Source organism: Emydura macquarii, unplaced genomic scaffold, assembly GCF_026122565.2.
Source record: "Emydura macquarii macquarii isolate MOO-44397 ecotype Brisbane River unplaced genomic scaffold, CSIRO-AGI_Emac_v2 contig_2422, whole genome shotgun sequence".
Taxonomy (NCBI): domain Eukaryota; kingdom Metazoa; phylum Chordata; order Testudines; family Chelidae; genus Emydura; species Emydura macquarii.
Window position 1 is genome coordinate 38,094,396 of NW_027132559.1, and position 19,444 is coordinate 38,113,839.

At 39.0% G+C, this 19,444-nt stretch overlaps 1 protein-coding gene across 1 annotated transcript in view; it reads left to right on the forward strand.

The window, feature by feature from the left end:
- LOC137162252 (macrophage mannose receptor 1-like) overlaps positions 1 to 19,444 on the forward strand; it is a 108,925-nt gene that overhangs the window by 75,156 nt on the left and 14,325 nt on the right. The window contains exons 34-45 of the mRNA XM_067561855.1: positions 2,605 to 2,705; positions 5,915 to 6,117; positions 6,464 to 6,591; positions 8,204 to 8,291; positions 8,849 to 8,993; positions 10,778 to 10,816; positions 10,928 to 11,091; positions 12,056 to 12,123; positions 13,075 to 13,175; positions 14,351 to 14,496; positions 14,658 to 14,772; positions 17,311 to 17,507. Of these exons, the coding sequence (XP_067417956.1) occupies positions 2,605 to 2,705; positions 5,915 to 6,117; positions 6,464 to 6,591; positions 8,204 to 8,291; positions 8,849 to 8,993; positions 10,778 to 10,816; positions 10,928 to 11,091; positions 12,056 to 12,123; positions 13,075 to 13,175; positions 14,351 to 14,496; positions 14,658 to 14,772; positions 17,311 to 17,507 (1,495 nt within the window). The remainder of the gene's footprint in view (positions 1 to 2,604; positions 2,706 to 5,914; positions 6,118 to 6,463; positions 6,592 to 8,203; positions 8,292 to 8,848; positions 8,994 to 10,777; positions 10,817 to 10,927; positions 11,092 to 12,055; positions 12,124 to 13,074; positions 13,176 to 14,350; positions 14,497 to 14,657; positions 14,773 to 17,310; positions 17,508 to 19,444) is intronic.

Genomic DNA, 19,444 nt, shown 5'->3' on the forward strand with positions numbered 1-19,444 from the left:
CTTGATATTTTTGTATTTGTGACTAGCAAGTTGCTAGTTTATGTTTGCTGATGATTTTCAATCTGAAAAAAATATGGCCTTTCATTTAAATTACATTTGATTTGAAATCCTTTTTACACACATACACAGACACACACACACATATATATAAGCTCTATTTTCTCTCAATACCATCTCTGAATGAGAGGGAAACTGGTATTGTAGCTTTGGGCATACATGATTCTTGTTAGTGTACACACGTCTCAACACTGTGTAATTAGCCATTGAGTGGCACAGTGGGGATTTCTGAATTGTGTGACATCACTTTCTCAATAGGTACAAAATGATGTTGTGTTTTACTAATGAAAATCTGAACTATTAGAAATGACTAAGCACTAGAACTGTATTAATGATGCCACCTTCAAACAACTTACCTTGTTTCCTGTTATTTTTTCTTCTCTTTTTTCCATTTGTTTAAACCCTTTCAACTAAATTGTGCCTTTTTTGTCCTATTGCTTCAGGGGTGTTAATGGGTCACTTCACCTTGAATGGTCCCTTAGAGTATGTGCTAACTATTTATGCTGAACTATCTGTTTGACCTTGTATTTAGCTGTGACACTTTGAGTGCCTTTCTCAGACCTGAAGAAGAGCCCTGTGTAGCTCAAAAGCTTGTCTTTCTCACCAACAGAAGTTGGTCCAATAAAAGATATTACCGCACCCACCTTGACTCTCTTAGGGCATGTTACACGTACAGCGCGTCAGCAGCACAGCTGTACCGATACAGCTGAGCCACTGCAGCACGTCTGGTGAAGACGCTCTATGCTGAAGGGAGAGAACTCTCCTATCTGCATAAAAGCCCACCCCCAAAAGTGGCATAAGCTATGCCAGCCGGAGAACCACTCCCGCCAGCATAACACTGTGCACACTAGTGCTTATGTCGGTGTAACTTATGTCACTCAGGGGGTAGAATTCACACTCTGAGCAACATAAGTTATACGGATATAAGTGGTAGTGCAGACACAGCCTTAGTTAAATAGACCTAGGAAACCCTAATCAAATATTCCCATTGGTTCTGAGTTACTGTTTTTGCCACAGCAACTATATAGCTCTTCACTACAAAACAAACACTCCCATCTTCTACTTTGATCAAGGGAATTGACTAATTAATTTATTAATTTGTTTCTGTTGTTGAATATATTCTCTATTCTATATGGTTATAATTTTTTTAACTACAGTAACACTTATTTATCAGCTGACAATTGTCCGAAGAGGATAATTCATCATCACTTTGACTTGTAGATTTGTGGATGTTTATTTAGGCTTAGTTACTTTTGTAACTTTATTATTGGGTTCCAAATTAATATATCATTTTGAAAGGGTAGAGTACAGTTAATATATTATATCACAATCTCTTACTAATTCATGGTCATGCCTCATTGATGTTGACAGGGCTGGGAAAGACATGGTTTTTACTGTTACTTGATTGGACATACATTTGTAACATTTTCAGAAGCAAAGAAAGCCTGTGAAAGGAGCAAAGGTTATCTAACAACTGTTGGAGAGAGGTATGAAAAACACTTTTAAATTTGTGCTTTTGATGGAATAATCATAGAACTTTCTAAAATACTTAAGAACTTTTCAAAAAGTTGTAATGTTGAGACAGATAAATATAAATAGTTTGAATTAAAACTAAAAATGTTTTATTTCATGGGAAGTTACTCAGAAAATACATGTTTTTTTCAAACTAAATATTATATTTCATATGCTTGCTTTTGACAGTACTCCAAGCAGGTAGAAAGTAAAAACATTTGCATCTGTAGTTCTACAAAATTACATTTGAGCAGAAACAAAGTTTTTGTTTTGGAAAATTGCATTTCTGCTTTACCAGATATCACCCTGTACCATGCCTGCTTCTGCTTTATAAGAGCCAGTGTTCAGTGCAGCATAGCTATTCCTGCTACAAGCTGTGTAGATCAGAGATGCATTTTCATATAAAACCAAATGTTATTGAAACTAAGTTTTATGAATGTATAACCATAAGTTGGGGTGCTAGGACCTTATAAAAAGGGAGCAGTGCAAGGATGAGTCAGATCCAAAATAAAAATCCAAATGCAAATCTGTAAATTAAATCAAAGCCTAAGGAGGGGTTTTCCTTTTAGAGAGGTGTCAGCATGAGATGATGACATGATAATGAAGAACAAAGTGGAGGAAATAAGCAGAAAGAGAAAAACACAAAAAAGTCAGAATGAAAGCTGGGCACAAATGAAGGACCTGCAGGAGAGAGGCAGAGATTCTAGATGAAAGAGAGCGTTTCGAAGGGGATGGTTTGAAAGGGTTTGGGTGAAATCCAAGGCTTGGGAGAATGAAGAAAATGAAAGAGGGGAATACAGTAGATGAAGGACACTAAAGGCTGAAACACTGTTAATGCAGATATAGAGAGAGGATGGTGCCTTGCAGCAAAGAGGAAATATACCTGTGCCAGCTCTTGAGCAGCTTTTGAAATTCCAGTCTTTGTAGACATTATAAATTATGAGAGAACCTGGTTTAATCTCAGTTTGACACCTCCTCTCTTTACAGATACGAGCAAGCCTATCTGACTAGTCTGATTGGGCTGAGGCCTGAAAAATATTTCTGGATCGGTCTTTCAGATGTAGAGAAACAAGGGACTTTCAAGTGGACCGACGGTGAAGCTGTTCTGTTCACGCACTGGAATTCAGGAATGCCTGGTATGTTTTGTCATGGGTACTCTCCATGGGCTTGTCTACTTGGTGCAGCAATACACACCACAGGTGTATGAATTCTAATGCACATTTTAACAGGGCTGCCACTTCTTGAGCAATCCCTTTAGGTCAGAGTTCCCATTGCAGTAGCTTTCCCTTGTTCTCCCTCTACAGGGCCACTTATAAGTCCTACTGCCTCCACTTGGGGCTGGTTTAATACCCACGAACAGTCCTCCCCATTAAGTCCCATCACTGCAATCCAAAGTTTTATACTTATTTCTAGCTCTTCCACATACAGAACTCTTTTTCTGTACAGCCTGTTCTTCACAGGGTCTCTTCTTATAGCCATCTCTCCCTGGAGTTCAGCCTTCTGACTCTGGCTTCTTCTCTTGCCTACATCAACCCTGTTCCAAAGAAGGCGGCAATCTATATACTGTCCTGCTTCAGCGAACTCCTCCCAATTGGCTGGAAGAGAGGGAAGCCCTGCCTCACCCTCTATTCCAGGGCTTCTGATACTGGGCCCTTAAAGGAACAGCATCCTGAGGTTTTCCCCATATCCAACTCCTCATTCCCTGGGACCACTTCATCTCATCTACTACCAGGCCATTTCCTGGGCCTTTGTTAATTCCAAGTCCCTTGAACAGGTCTTCTGGATCCTCTTTACTCTTAAAGTGCCAGTATACCCTGTGATATGCAGCAACATGAGGCACACTAACTGGCTCGTGTGGAACCTGCTGGCATTCACTAAAAGTCCCCTAGTGCACATCAGTGTAGTACTATTTCAATGTTACTGTGTTAATGTGCATTAGGGAACTTTTACTGCATGCTAGCAGGGTCTACATGAGCCAGTTAGTGTGCAACACATTGGTGCGCATTAGAATTCAGAACCCTCTGGTGTATATTGCTATGCCATGTAGATGAGTCCCATGGCATGAGTCTGTGTTTAAAAGGCTGAATTTCAAAATTGCAGGGAAATTTCATTCTTTAGCTGGGGTGATGTATTGAGTACTGGACTGTTCTCCAATACATCTCCAGTGAATGGTGCCATGGTTACAGGAGAAGCTGAATCTCTGTTCCCTTTATTGTCTCTCTGTGTGATTCCCACAATTCTCCCATTCCTTGACTGGTCCTAGGCTACAACTGCTATTGCCCTGCAGGTCTGGCTGAGTACAAGCACCTGCATTTCTTCTGTTCAGGACTCTTTGACTAGTGGTACACAGAGATCAGACTAGAACTGGGCAAATTTTGGAGGAGAATAGTAAAATTGCCAAAAAAAAAATGCATTTTGGGGGTCATCCAAACTATTTGGCCATTTCAAAACAAAATATTTTGACTTTTCATTTTGAAGAAGAGTTTCATTTTGAAAATTAGGAGGGTTTTTTTCTTTTTCAAGTGTGGAAGAGGATGAAAAGACATCCGAAACAAAATGTAAAGCAGAAAAAGTTTAGTTCAGGTTGAAGGAAATGTTTCATTTGACTCAAAATGATTTTATTCATCCTTTTAATTTTGGTGAGGAAAAAAAAAGAAAAAAAGAGTGTAAGTTCAAACTGAAGTAATTTTTTTTCAGATTTTTCATTTAATTATTTACTCAATTCTACATCAGACAGCCTTCTTTATAAAAAAAAAGGTATTGGTTTGAACACTGTAGGAACAAAGCTTTTTTAGAGGAAAAAAAGTTTTAAAACAACAAACAGTATTAATGTATATCTATTGTAAATGTCTTATCATTCCCTGATAGTAACCTGGGCAGGCCTAACTTCTTCAGATTCACCCAACAGTTTCTTGTGTCTCAGTCTGGTTCCCCCCAATCAACTATTGCCTTGAAAGCGTGCCCCTCTTTTAACTTGGCTATAGTTTTTTTGTTCTTCTGTGTTGCCAGGCTTTAACCCTGAGTTCACCCAATATATTCATATAGTAAACTTCCCCAAAATGAGACTAATCTATATTATGCATAAAGTATTACAGAACAGCTCCAAATCTGTCCCAAATGCCTTTATTGCCAGTTTTGGTATCTCTGAGAGATGGCATGCATGATCTGCTGTCTATATCAGTTTAGTCGGCTTTTTAATCCATCAAGACAAAAAGCCAAAATGTAGGATCACAATCCTGAAATTTGCTCCTGCTGTTTATGGACGAGTATCACAGATCACTAAGTGCCATGGGCCTCACCCTCCTCTGGCCTGCGCAATGTTTAGCCATTTACACTAGGACCAACTGGTGTGAAATGCTATCATTCTGATCTGGTAGCATTTTACATTCACTTTTCACTTATTATTGCACCACTGCAAAGAATCAGGCTCCAGGTCTGTGTCCCATTGATTTATCATGAACATCTAATAGATGCCTCTTTCTTGAGTTGCATTTGCTTTAGCTTCTCTTGGAATTAAAAGGAGTTCCCCATGCTTTTGATTGTGGTTCCAAACTATTTTCTGTTTGTTCAACTAGCCAGGATCAAAACATTTGTCCTTAATGACACACTGTGATATTGTGCTTTTGAGAGACTAATCAAGACTGAGCTCCTTAAATATATACTTCAGACAAAGGTAATTTACTTGTAGCTCTTCTTTCACACTCCTTACAAGGATAAAAGCCACACTGTGGAGAATGATGGAGGAGGGATTGGATAGAAAAAGCACTACCGAAAACTAGCTGAAAGATCATGGCTAGTTTGCAGGCAAATTTTTTGCTGGTGGTTTCAGTATCTGCTTCCTTCCACACTCCTATCTAGTCATCCATTTTGTTCCTCCAATCTTTTACTTTTTTATTGCTTTATTCACCTTTGTCCGGATGGCTTTCAGGCTCTGAGCCCACATACCGCCAAACAAACATTGTGAAAGTCAAGTGAGTATGTGGAAATGTGAGCATTTCAGAAGATATTTGTAGGATCCTGGTCATTTCAAGATGACGGAGTAACAGCTTACTTGCATTGTCACTGAAAAGACCTAGACAAGGTGTCCTTTAGATACTGCTCATTCATTTGAGATTTAAAATTTTTGGAGAAGGAGCTGAGATAACCAAATAACTCTGATCTCGTCTTTTCAGTTGACATGACTCACTTTGCAAAACTCCTTATTCGAGCAGCCAGATAGCCATTACCCAATGCCAATATAGGTTTCATTCTCATAAATCATAATAAAATGAGATACGAAAATTACAGGGGTAACAAAAAGAAAAAAAAACCCTGCACATTTTAATTTAATTTATATATCATGAAGGAAGTAAACCAGGATGTGTGGCAATGAGAACTGGGAGTGCAGCTGGATTATGGGATGTTCAGGACTGTGAAGAAAAGGCAAAATTTATCTGCAAACAACCAGCTGAAGCAATGACCCTTCATCCTCCTGTTCCAGAAAAAATTTCTAACTCCAAATGTCCCATTGGTTGGGATTCAAACAATAACACTAATTCATGCTTCAAAGTAAGTATCAAATTTCCAAACTAATAGTGAACTGGACACAATAATACATATAGATAGATACAAAGAAAGTCTAAACTTCAGAGACTCCCAGTCTATTGTACAAATGTAACAAACAATGCAGACTATTTATGGGTCTCGTTTCAACTGTCAATTATCAGTAAAACAACAGATTATTTGAAGAAGGCATTCTGTGATCCATGTTAAATAGGTTTACTTTTGTATGATTAACTATTTGATTTCTCAGATTGTCTGAAGTCCCCATACAGGAAAATAGCTAAAATATCTTTTTTTTTTTTTAATGCATGTAGCATAATATACGGTGTTTAATTTTTAAATATATCATTAGCCTTTTGTGAGAGAAGGAAACCAAAAGAAATCATGGCTTGAGGCTCAAGATTTTTGTAGAGAGAGGGGAGGAGATCTGGCTGCCATCAATAGTGAAGAAGAACAACAAGTGATACAACGTTCAATAGCGTAAGTATAGGCATCATAATTGGTCTTTCAGTATAACAATATTGCAGTATAATAAGTTGTATACAAATAATTAAAAATGCTCTTGGATCCTTCTTGACATAATTGAGTGAAAATATTTAAATATGTATAGACGTTTATTAGAAAAAGGGTTGAGTCAATACAAAAACTTCACACTTTAAACAGAATTGTCATCTACTGATTTAAGTGTGGTTTGGGAGTTTCTAAAATTGGTTCAGATGATATAAAAAACTTAACAATGGGAAAAATGAATGGCCAATGTTTCTATTTATGACTTATTTCTAACTACATTTCATAGAAATGTAGGACAGGAAGGGACCCTGAGAGGTCATCCTTTTTCCTGCATTGAGGCCAGACCAGATATATCTAGAGGCTAAACCATCCCTGACAGATGTTCGTTTAACCTGTTCCTAAAAGCCTTCAGTGACGGGGATTCCACAACTGCCTTGGTGACCTATTCCAGGACTTAATGATCCTTATACTTAGAAAGTTTTTCCTAATATCTAACCTAAATGTTCAGTGCTGCAGGTTAAGCTGATTACTTTTTTTCCTAACTTCAGTGGACATAGAGAACAATTGATTCCCAGCCTCTTTATAACAGCCCTTAAGATATTTGAAGACTGTTATCAGATACCCCCCCGGTCTTCTTTTCTCAAGGCTAAACATGCCCATTTTTTTAACCTTTCCTCACATATCAGGTTTTCTAAACCCCTTTTTTTTTCTCCGTTTTTTGTTGCTCTCCTATGGACTCTCTCCAATTTGTCCACCTCTTTCTTAAGGTGTGGCATCTAAAACTGGACACAGCACTCTAGCTTATGCCTCACCAGGGCTGAGAAAAGACAACATTCCTGTTAATGTACCTGAGAATGATATTAACCTTTTAGCAACTGTTTTGCATTTTTGGCTCATATTCAATGCATGATCCACTATAGCCTACAGATCTTCTGCAGTAACTGCTTAGCCAGTTATCCCTCATTTTGTATTTGTGCATTTGATTTTTCTTTCCTAAGTGTAGTATTTTGCACTTACCTTTATTGAATTTCATCTTGTTGATTTCAGACTAGTTCTCCAATTTCTCAAGATCAGTTTGAATTCTAATCCTGTCCGCCAAAGTTCTTGCAATCCTTCCCAGCTTGGTGTCATCTGCAAATTTGATAAGCATACTCTCCACTCCATTATCCAAGTCATTAATACAAATATTGAATAGTACTGGCCCCAATGCATACATCCTCACAGTCTGACAGCAAACTATTGATGACGATTACACCTAACTGCACTTTCTGCTTTTGAATATCTCCATCAAAGTTAGTTGCTGGTAATTCAGTACTTGAGACTTTTCCTGTACAGAGGTGTGTGTCAACACTTCACTACCATGACCCAGAATATTTATCTGCAGATCCTGACACAATTAATTTGAATTATTAGGTTTGAAGTACTGAATAGGCCATTAAGCCTCCAACAGATATGAGAGAGATTTTTACAGACAGCCTTCAAATTTGGTGAACTACTGTAAATCCTAAAATTGACTGTGTATAATGATGACATATATCCTGCTATATTTATATTTCTATTCTATTTCTATCACACATTTTAGGGACAAAGGATTATCATATCGGCCTTTCTGGATTGGTTTATTTTGCCTGGATCCTGATGAGGGCTTTCTTTGGAGCAATGGTTCTCCAGTGAGTGATTTAGTTTTTAGCAGTATAACTGTCTTTCTAACTTCATCATCCTGGGAGCGACTGGGAGCCAATTCAATAATGGATGTAGGCTGAAGATGCTTACAATCTTCCAGCAGGCCATCAGCTCACTAGTGAAATGATTGGTCAGCAATCCCCTCAGAGCATTCTGGAATCCAACAGGGCCCATTAGTCTTTGAGATTATATCATCAAAACAAGGATAGTAGGGACTATTCATGGATCCTGATTACTGGCTTGGAGGCAATTATCTTACTGTGACAAAGATATAATACAGTCTCTTCAATATGTATTTAGGCACTGCATGCAGATATTTAATGCAGTTCCCCTGTCCCCACTTAATTTTTAACCCCACTTGATGTCTCTTCTTACAAAGCCTGAATATGTTGCTTTAATAACACACCTTTGTGGTATTGGCACAAAGAGCAAAAGTCTGACTTGAAATTAAACCTGGGTGTTTTATCCTCCCTTGATAGTGCAGAGCATAATTACTGTTCCTCTTTTGGAAGAAAATAAAAACCAAATTGTGTCTCTCCTATAGATGAGGTACAAAAACTGGTATAATACTGAACCCAGTAATGAGCATGGAATTGAACATTGTGGAACAATCAATGAAGAGTTTTCCATGCACTGGATTAACACACACTGTGAATATTTTAATGATTGGATTTGTCAAATAGAAAAAGGTAGGTTACTTTCCATTTTAAATTAGAATATTAAACAAAAAGCTAGCTGGACTAATTCAGATTATATTGCTGCGACCCTGAGAATCATTCTTTCCATAAGGTGACATGCAGTGAGAATGAGACACAGTGGTGTGTCACAGATATAATGAGATGAAGTTAATTCAGACCTTATAAACAATGTCATTAAAATCATTCATTGACACCAACACGTACAAAAGAAGATGGAAGAGAACAGCAAACAGAGAAAATGCAGCTTCTGTCTTTGGTGCTGAGTCTTATGTGCAACCTCACTGCAGTAGAAGCACAGACACAGCATCTGCTGTTATCAGCCACTCTGAGACCTGGCAAACTTCTATCAGCATCAGGTTGTTTAGGGTGTTGTTTTCAGGTGCCTCGTTAGTCACAGGCCTACAGCAGTGTTGCAGAAGAGGCTGTCTTGGTTGGTTAAACTCATCTCTTACTAAACAAGAGGTGAAAAGAGAAGAAATAAGGCAGGGAAGGAAAAGGACACATGAGATAGCAGTGGCAGCAGAACCCAAGTCTTACATTTCAGGTGGCATTTGAGATTTAGCCAGAAGGAGTGGAGGTGGCAGAGTCATCTGGGTTCTCTCTCTGACACTGTCTGTTCAGCACATCTCTCAGGATCAGGACACTTAAACTGCAATGCTGGCACAATGGATCCTAGGGTCCCAACAGATAGTAGGGGTGGCAGCCACGATGGTAAAGCTCAATGTTTAAGTCCACTCTTCTAGCTATTTTGATCCTCCCTCTGAAGTCTCTTTTAAAGATCCCAAAAAGGAGTGATGGGCAGAATAGCCCACTATATCATCATTTTGTCCACCGGTTCAGCCTAATTTCCAACTCACCAGTTTTGATCCATTCATTTCCAGTTCTATCCTCCTCTGTTTACCAGTCATAATCTCAACAAAGTCCTTAGGTGGTATCAGTAGACTTTTTTGTTTTGACTAATTCAGTTTTCCTGTCTTTAACTTTGGATGACTTTCATAACCAACCTTATTTAACAGACTGAGTTGGACTTTTGCTATTTTGGCCAACTTAGAGTACACAACTCTGCACAACACCCCTCCCCTCTCCTAGGCTTTTAAGGTGGCAGCCAGCTGTTCTGTCCTTCCCTCCCCCTCCTTACATCGGAATGTCCTTACATTGAAAGGACAATTAAAGTAGGTCTTCATCTAACAAATTAACTGGCAAGACTGTTCAGTAGACAGGCTTACCCCCTTTAGCCAGATACAGGACTCAAAATCTGCCGTAGGGCTGAGACATGCCTCTTTGTCTACTAGGCCACTGGCAACTGTGCCTCAGTTCTGGAGCATCTTGAAGCCCTATAGTTAAAGGTCTAGCAGCAGTTGAAGAAACAGCAGCGTTCCATTTCTATTGCTGCTAAAATTGTAGGGGCTGTGAGGAGTCAATCTGAACATGCCAATGATTTGGACCATATCACTTACTTGTTCTTATTCTTCTTAAGGGGATAAGTTAGTTTCACCCCCATAAAACACATTTTATTACACAAATGTAAAAGTAGTTCATAGTGTAAATCATATGATAGAATGCTGAAATCCGGAAGACAGGATACTGGGCTAGATGGACCATTTATCTGACCCAGTATGGCCGTTCTTAAATCCAGTACATTGGAAGGATTCATGCTTTCTTTAAACTTAAAAATTTAGGGCCTCAAAATGATGTTTTGTTGATTAAAAAATTTCTTTTAATATTATGAGCAAACATGAAAACTATGAAAAATTTGTTTCTCTTTTCCTTTCCAGGAACACCATTAAAACCAGAACAAACAAGCTTTTCTGCCAGTAAGCTCTTGTATATTTCCTCTTACATGGAGAATAATACTGTATGATGAGAATAGCATAATTTAATGCACAACAGGTATGGAACATGGAGTTTCATTATTTATCTTACAGACTATGAAGTAACTGAAGATGGATGGATTATATATGGGGACAAGCAGTATTTTTTCAGCACAGAAAGTGTTCCTTTGGAAAAAGCTAAGGAGTTCTGCAGGAAGAATTTTGGAGACCTTGTTGTCATTGAGAGCAATAGTGAAAGAAAATTTCTGTGGAAATATGTAAGCAAACACTTTATTACTTAATTCAGCACAGTCAGCATATGCTTATGAAATACAGGAGAATGTGCCTTTTCACAAAATTTCTTCACTGTAATGTCTGTAATAGATTTGAAAATTAATTGAAAATGGACATATGTAAAGCAGCTTCATAAGAGAAAATTAAATATTGTTCAAAATAATAGCTGTCAAATTCTACTGCTGCTCCGCTTATTAGGCTCAAAAGTCAAATATACTGGTCTCAGCCAGTTATACTCTTCTGAATCAAGTGAATGTTTTGCTTGAGTCAAGTTTGAAACTTTCAAAGCACTTAGAGTGTGAGAACTAACAGAATTGTTGATATCATAAAGTCATTATTCCAAATAAATCAGTGCATTAGGCTTGTGCTTTTGGTGTGTGAGAGAGAATATGAAGAAGCATAGAAGGGAGATTTTGAGGCACAGTTAATTAATGATTTAATTAATTAATTTAATGAGTTCATTAATCTGATGAAGAGGGTTGCAGCCCACGAAAGTTTATGCCCACAGGAATTTGTTAGTCTTTAAGGTGCTACAGGACTCTCGTTGTTTTTAGTAAATTAATGGATTGTTCTAAAAGGAATCATTTAGGGGACTTTTTTATTCTGAAAATCCTAAATAATTTAAACTAGATTCTTCTTAAAATTAAAAAAAAAAATTCTCTTAAAATAGGGAATATGCTTGCCAGGCTGGTCTGAATAAATTCTAACAGCTTTGATTATAGCAGTCTGGCAGCCAGAACCAGATAGAAAGCACTCAAGAGAATGAGGCAAAAGTTTGAATACTTGCAGATGTGATCCATACTTCCACAGAGTCACAAGTCATTGTCACCTCTACTGACTGTCCATTAGATTATTTCAATCCAAATAATTTGAAAAGAATCTGCTTTTCATATCAAAGAACTTATATATATATTGAAGTATTTAATTAAATCACATCCTTGTGTTTAGATTTTAAGGAACAGCAAAAAGGAGTCATATCTCATTGGTTTAATTCTGGATGTCGATCAACAGTTTATGTAAGTAAACAAGCAATATCTAGTTTTATCCCATGGAATATTTAACATCTGGTATTTAGTGCATTGATTCATAAAGTGCTGGTGAGCTTCTGCAGTAGTTTTCATCTCCAGTGACCCATGGGCCCATCTGCCTCTGTGCAATTCAACTCTCCAGCTGAGAAGGATCTAAGTCAGATCCCTTTTGGGGTAACAAGAGCTCAAACTAATGTCCCAAAATCTCTCAAAAATCAACTCTTTCTCAGGGCTCTGTTTTCAATTTCCAATCTCAGCTGCTCAGGAGTCTTCTTTCCCAGCTCCAGTACTGGGCACTGGACAGCTTCCTCAGGTATCAGTTCTGCAGACTCTGTCTCAGGTCCCTTCACAGAAGTCACTCTGCTCCCTGTGTCTCCTCCCTTCAGACTGAACTCTCTCTGCCTTTGATGGTGTCCCATGTCCATTAACTTATCACCTGATGCCTCTTAGTTACACTACCCTCTGCCTGAGAAGCCACTAATTAATTATAGCATAGGTGCAACTAATTGGCTATTAACTCTTTCCAGCTGAGATGAGGTTTCATCCCATCACATGAGCCTTAAAAGGGAGTTATAAAAATGGTTTCAGGTAGCTATATTTTGTGTTGAAATGAAATGAAATGAGTTTAATTATGTTTTAAAGGATCTGCATTTTAATGAAGGGTTCTTTATTGGGACTGTAAGTGCTATGAATACAGAGATAATAGAATACAATACAAAATAAAATGTATACTGTATTCTTGACCTTATGTGCAGGGCTTTAGTTACCTTTAATCCCAATGGAAGTTGAGACTAAAATCATATGTACAAAGCAGTGAATATACTTTTATATTTGTGATATTTCCATCAAATGATTTCTGTAATAAAACAAATGGATTTGCATAGTCTCTTTTATGAAAACAATTTAACCAGTAATTACTAGGCTCTTTTGATTTTTTAGCTGGATGGATGGAAGCCCAGTGCACTACGTAGCTTGGGCCAAGAATGAGCCAAATTATGCAAATGCTGAAGAAAATTGTGTGGTCATGAATAAAAACTTTGGTGAGCTTCACAGCAACATGTTGACATTTGTGTGTGTATATGGGTTTGTATGGCTCTAGCTTTTCCCCATAGATTTGTTAAATTACCTCCCTTCATTTTATTTGCAGGAAAGATAACTTTGGAAAAAAAAATGTACCCATAATGAAAGATCCTCCCTCTTTGGGGTTAGATCCCGCACAGCAAATGCAGTGTTGGGCAAAAGTGCAAGCTAAAAAGTGAGGAGTGGAACCAGGAGTTCAGGGGAATCCAACCCTCTTTTAAAAGTTTACTGCTCTGCAGACACCAAGGGTGAAATCCTGGTCCCACGGAAGTCAATGGGAGTTTTGCCATTGACTTCACTGGGGCCAGGATTTCACTCCCAGTTGATAACCAGAGTAAGTCCTGGTCTACACTAGCATTTATACTGGTAAAACTTTTGTTGCTCAGGGGTGTGAAAAAACATCCCTCTAAGTGACATAAGTTTTCCTGGCATAAGCACTTGTGTGGACAGCGCTATGTTAGCAGAAGACTCTCTCCTGCCTACGTAGCTACCACCGCTCATTTGGGTGGTTTTATTATATTGGCAGGAGAGCTCTCTCCCGTTGACATAACACGGCTACTCTAGCGCTGATTCCGGCAAAATTTGTCACTAAGGGGTGTGAAAAAACACACCTGGAGCAACAAAAGTTTTGCCAGCAAAGTGCTAGTGTAGACAAGGCCAAAGGCTGGCCAAAGAATGGGGAACGTAGCTAAGTGCCTAATAAGCATGTTGAGGTTTGTGCTTAATCCCATATTTCCTCTGACAAAGCCATACACTGTCTTTCTTTTAGTCTGAACTCTTGAGAATGAGGAAATAGATGCCCAAAAGCTTCAAATATCAGCTCAGAGTACAGGATGACAGTACATTAAGTGCTTAACTGTAACTCTCCCCCACATAGCTTCTGCTCCCACTTACACTGAAGTCCAGATACCTAAACAGTTCACTACCCAAGAATTAGCAAGCTCAAAGCCTTTGTGCAAGCAGTGCAGGCAGGATATATTTTTTAACTTTTCAAGTACAGTAACTGGTGACACTTGACTTGATGAATGGTCAGTAGCATTCACAGACAGAATACAAACAGGAGGAGGTGATAGATTTTCACCACAAATGTCAGACTCATCCAATGGCCTGTTTTCTATATTTATATGACTTTCAGGTTTGTGGAATGACATCAACTGTGGTTATCCAAATGCCTTTATCTGTGAAAGGCACGATAGTTCTGTAAACTCAAGATCTGCTGTGACAGCAGCACCTTCTCCTCCAGGAGGGTGTCCTGAAACGTGGCTTTTGTTTAGAAATAAGGTATGATAGGAAACTTCTACAATATACTGTATTAATCACACAAATAGAAGAAATTCAGATCCAGATCTGACTTTGGATAATATATACTATAGTTAATACGATTGAATTAGTTTCCATTTTCTTTTGCTTATAAAGTAAATAGCTGACCTTTTTTCCCCTAGTGTTACAAAGTTTTTGGCTCCAGAAATGAAGATAGAGTTATGTGGTTTTCTGCACGCAGAGCTTGTGTAAAGTTGGGAGGAAACCTGGCTAGCATACCTAATGAACAAGTGCAAGGTACAGTATGTAGACCCTTTAGGGATTAGATGAGACAGCAGTCAATTCCTGCAAAGAAACGCATGCCAAGAAAGGAAATTGTGTATTATACTGTCTCTTCCTGTTACTGTTCAGGTGAAAGAATTAATCAACCATCCTTCTGGGAAATATATTTATTTTGATAACATATAAAACTCCTTTATTGTACCCGCCAGCAGGATGAAAGTAGCACACATCAGGTACATTGGGTGGTGTTGGTGTTAATGGTTGCTTGCCTGTGCTTACCTCATGTTCCCATGCCACACCAACTGGGATGTAGGTTCGTCCAGTGGTGTAGTAGTTTCCCCCTTTATTTTTTTTACTAACATAAACTAAATTCAGACTATGTCTACACTACCACTTATGTCAGCATAATTTATGTCGCCCAGAGGTGTGAATAAGCCATGCCCCTAGGCAACATAAGTTACACTGACCTAAGTGCAGGAGTGGACAGTGCTGTGTCGGTGCAGCTGCACTGCTGTAAGCTCTATAGTGTAATCATAGCCTGAGAGAGACAAGGTGGGTGAGGCAATATCTTTTATTGGACTAACTTCTCTTGCTGAAAGAGACAAGCTTCTGAGCTTCACAGAGCTCTTCTTTTGATCCAGTAAAAGATATTAGCTCTACGTATTGTTATTCTGGAAGGTGTTAATGGCTGCCATCAAGTGGATGTTTGATCTACAGACTATTGCAGACCTGTTTAAAGTGGAGGGTACGCATCCTTCTTTCAGGTGCAATAAGAGGAACAGTTAAGCCCCATTAATTTAGTGATAGCAGGAAATAATAAGAGTCTACCATCCAAGGTACTGGGCACCACAGCAAATCCTGGGAGTGGTTGCAAACACAGGGGCTAAAGGATTGACTGGGTGCAGTTGTGTGCATGGGCACCTGATTATAGGGGTCTGTGAAGTTTGGGCCCCATTAATGTTCTGGGGCTGTATCAGAGATGCAAAGGGGAAAGGCCCCATACCAGCTCTCGAGTTACACTGGAACGCTCTGGAACGGCATTCCAGAAAGCTTTTTGGGGAGCTGGAATGGTGTTCCAATACTTCTGACTCTGCTCTGGAAAGAAAGATGTCAGCTCGGTAACCTGGACAGCCCTGGTTACTGAAACACCATCTTTCCTTCTGGAGCTGGCCTAGAAGCAGAAGAGTTGGAGGAAGCTGCCCCCTTCACGTCTTCTGCTTCCAGACGTGCCCCATAAAGGGAGATGGCAGCTCAGTAATCTGGGCTGCCCAGGTTGCCCAGCCACCGTCTTTCCTTCTGGAGCAAGGAGCCAGGTCTGGGTGCTCCCCTGGGTTCCCCTGGGGTTCACCTAGATTGCTGAGCCACCATTTTTCCTTCCAGAGCGAGGAGCCAGGTTCAGGGGCTCCCCTGGGGTCCATCCAGGTTACCAAGCTGCCATGTCTCATTCTGGAGCAGGGAGCTGGGTTCTGAGAATATTTTCAAAATTTTTGTCCACCATCACTCAGGGCTTCACCCCGGGCCCCACCAACATTTTTAGAAACCCAGCATGTATGTGTGTGTCTGTGTGTGGGAGGTAAAAAAACAGCGAGAGGAACAGTCATCAGTGTGACCCTAAGAGACAGAGAGAGCCAGAGATCCTTGGACACAGGACTCACTGGCAAGATAAACTTGGAAGTACCAAGCAAGGAAATTGCCTGTTGCTGTTTGTTTCTACTGTGCTCAGGGAAAGAGAAATTTGTGGAGATTCTTTATAAATAAATGGGACTGCATCAAAGAAATCCCTGACTTGAGCCCTCAATTTCTCCTTCGAATGGAAACATCCTGAATTTTGGCTAACTGGTCAGGCCTAGGGACAACAATATTAATCACAGTTATTTCAATACCAGACCAACTCCATGCACCATTCACCTGCTGCTACTACCATCCACACGCCTCTTTAAATTGAGTGTGTTACGGTGCTGTTCACTATGGAGCATCTCAGGGCTTACTTAGGAAACATTTAGTGCACTGTAGTGGTGTACATACAGAGAGTTATAGCAAAGCAAGCTGCTGCTGCACAGCAGAAACACCTTCTGGCTTCCTGTGCACTAACTCATCATGTCAGTGAGTGCCCCTTAATGCACAACACAGAAGTACACTAAATTCAGAGATATGGATGTTCAATTCGAACTCCTGAGTGGAGAACAACATGAGCAGGCAGGACCTGATAGGTTTGCAGTGGACTTAGACTCGGTGCTTTGCTTCTCCCATACACACATTTCTCCACAGATCCAGGCCATTCACCCTCTGAGCCTTTTCCAAGCCAAAAGTCTTAATCCATGGTTCTGGTCCAATTCTGCTCTACCAGATACTAATCTAAAGATGTAAAATGTTTCACTTACAAGATTATTTAAAATTACATAATTAAACAGGTTTTGTTTCTTTTTATAACTGTGCTCTAATTCTGGACATGCTGGCATCTTCCTTGATTAGAGGAAGGCATGTGCAAGGTATCCTTTCCTTCCTTCCTCATGCATCTTCCTTTCTTAATAAAAAATGTTGGCTTTATTCCAGCTTTCCTCACTTACCACTTACAAGATGCACAAACTGATATCTGGATTGGACTGAATGATAGAAATTCTGAGCAACACTTTGTTTGGACAGATGGAAGTGGTGTCTACTACACAAACTGGATTGCAGGTTCACCAGTAGTTGGAGAAATCACCCTATATGATTCTCTGCACCCAGAGGATGGCAAAAATCTGTATCAGGTAAACATTAATTAGGGATTCTCATTAAACACATTGGAGAAGGCAATCAGATTTTACGTAACCTGCTCACTTTACTTCTTATCTAGGCCTCTTTGTTTTTCCTGTATTCATGTCCATTGCATTTAGGAATAGAGTTGTAATGTTGCAAGATTCAGGTCTTCTGTTGATGGAAGAATAGAATTTAAATGGTGGCTTTCATCACTCCCTTATTTCTCACAAAAGAACAAAGTGCAATTTTTCAAAGATGTTCTAAAATATTGTAGGAGTATTGGGCTGACTTCAGTCACAAGGATACAAAAGAAAACTATTAGCTATTTGTTCAGAGAACATTTTTTAAGTATCACTGACATAAAAAGAGATGTCATCTGTTTTGGAAGAGCTTGTGGGTAATAAAACGTGAGAATGTGTTTATGGAGCTGGGAAGATACCACGTCTTCCACTTTTTTTTTTCTTCCAATATTTTTAACGACTAGTTAGTCTGAAGATATTTCAAAAGGTCAATAGACATTTCTGAAGCAACAATGGGAGAAATTAGAAATTGGCAATCAGGCTCATTGTTTTATGGTGAGTTAACACTTGGGAAAATCCTCATTTATCCTTGCCAACATTTGAAACAAAAAATTAGTATACTTTAATTAACATAATTTAGCATATATTTGTACACATATACATTGATTTGCCTTGACATAATGCCTGTTTACCCCTCTTGCATCCATTCCATGCATTCACAACTTACATTTCACACCACTATATTCCCAGTCTTTCCAATGACCCACAGATAGATTCCCCAGACCCAACTCACTCCACACCTCTCCCAGTTTGTTCTGCATTTTCCCACCCATTCATTCTTCATGTGCACACATACATCCAGTACATGTCCCTGATTAGTAGGGGCTACTGAATTTTTCCCTTGCTCAGTAAAACAGTAAAAATGATTTAAAAAATGTAAGGATAGTATAAAATGTAGGAACATGTCACACTTGTTATTTTTGTTTGTTACCAATTTATTCATCTTCTGTTCCTTCCTCTCACCCTCATCACCTCTCCCCACCAGATACACACACTTTACACTTTATTTGAAATTGGGTGTAAATTGTGTATTGTGCCATCTTTAACCAGTGTTTTTTAATTTAAAATATCTGAGTTTTTACAAGTGTGATCATTTGATTTGTCCTTCCCTCTTTATCAACATTATTACCCAAAGACCTAACTAAACAGAAGATAGAATGGTCCAGATTGTGGTTAATTAAATGAGCAGCATGACCTCATGGATATGTAGAGCTATCCTGTCCAGAACATATCTTTAAAAGGAAAGTGTGACATTACCTAGTGTACAATATGAACAGTTGAACAGCTGTGTCCCCACAGTTCTGCAACCTGGGATTCCCTTTACACTACTTTGCTATGAGAGCTACCACTCTTGGTCTGCTCACACACAGCCTCCAGCATATAAGTCACTTGCAGTTGTACTGTATGAGTGCTTTGGCCAGCGACTCATGAATTACACTGAAGAGCAACACCATCAATTCCCAGTTCCAGACTTGCCCCCAGAAATGCATGTCTTGTACTGCCCCACCCTCTCCTGGACAATACAAACTCATATAAAGTCTGTCATTTTATTAACAGTATGTGTACCTATCATTTTCTATTATCTCAAATGGAGTTTCCCAAACACTTCAATCCAAACACACTGGTTTAGATAAAACAGTAAAAAAAGTTTATTAACTACAGAAAGATAGATTTTAAGTGGCTATAAGTAATGAGCCAAAGAAATCAGAATTGGTTACAAGAAAATAAAAGTAAAAGGCATTTTAAGGCAAGTAAAAGGCAAGTTAAGTGAATTCAAAGCAAAGGTGTCTCCCTCACCACAGCTTACTTGCTAAATTCCTTTCAATCAGGATCTCTCCCCCTATCCAATGCTGCTTCCTTTGTTCTTC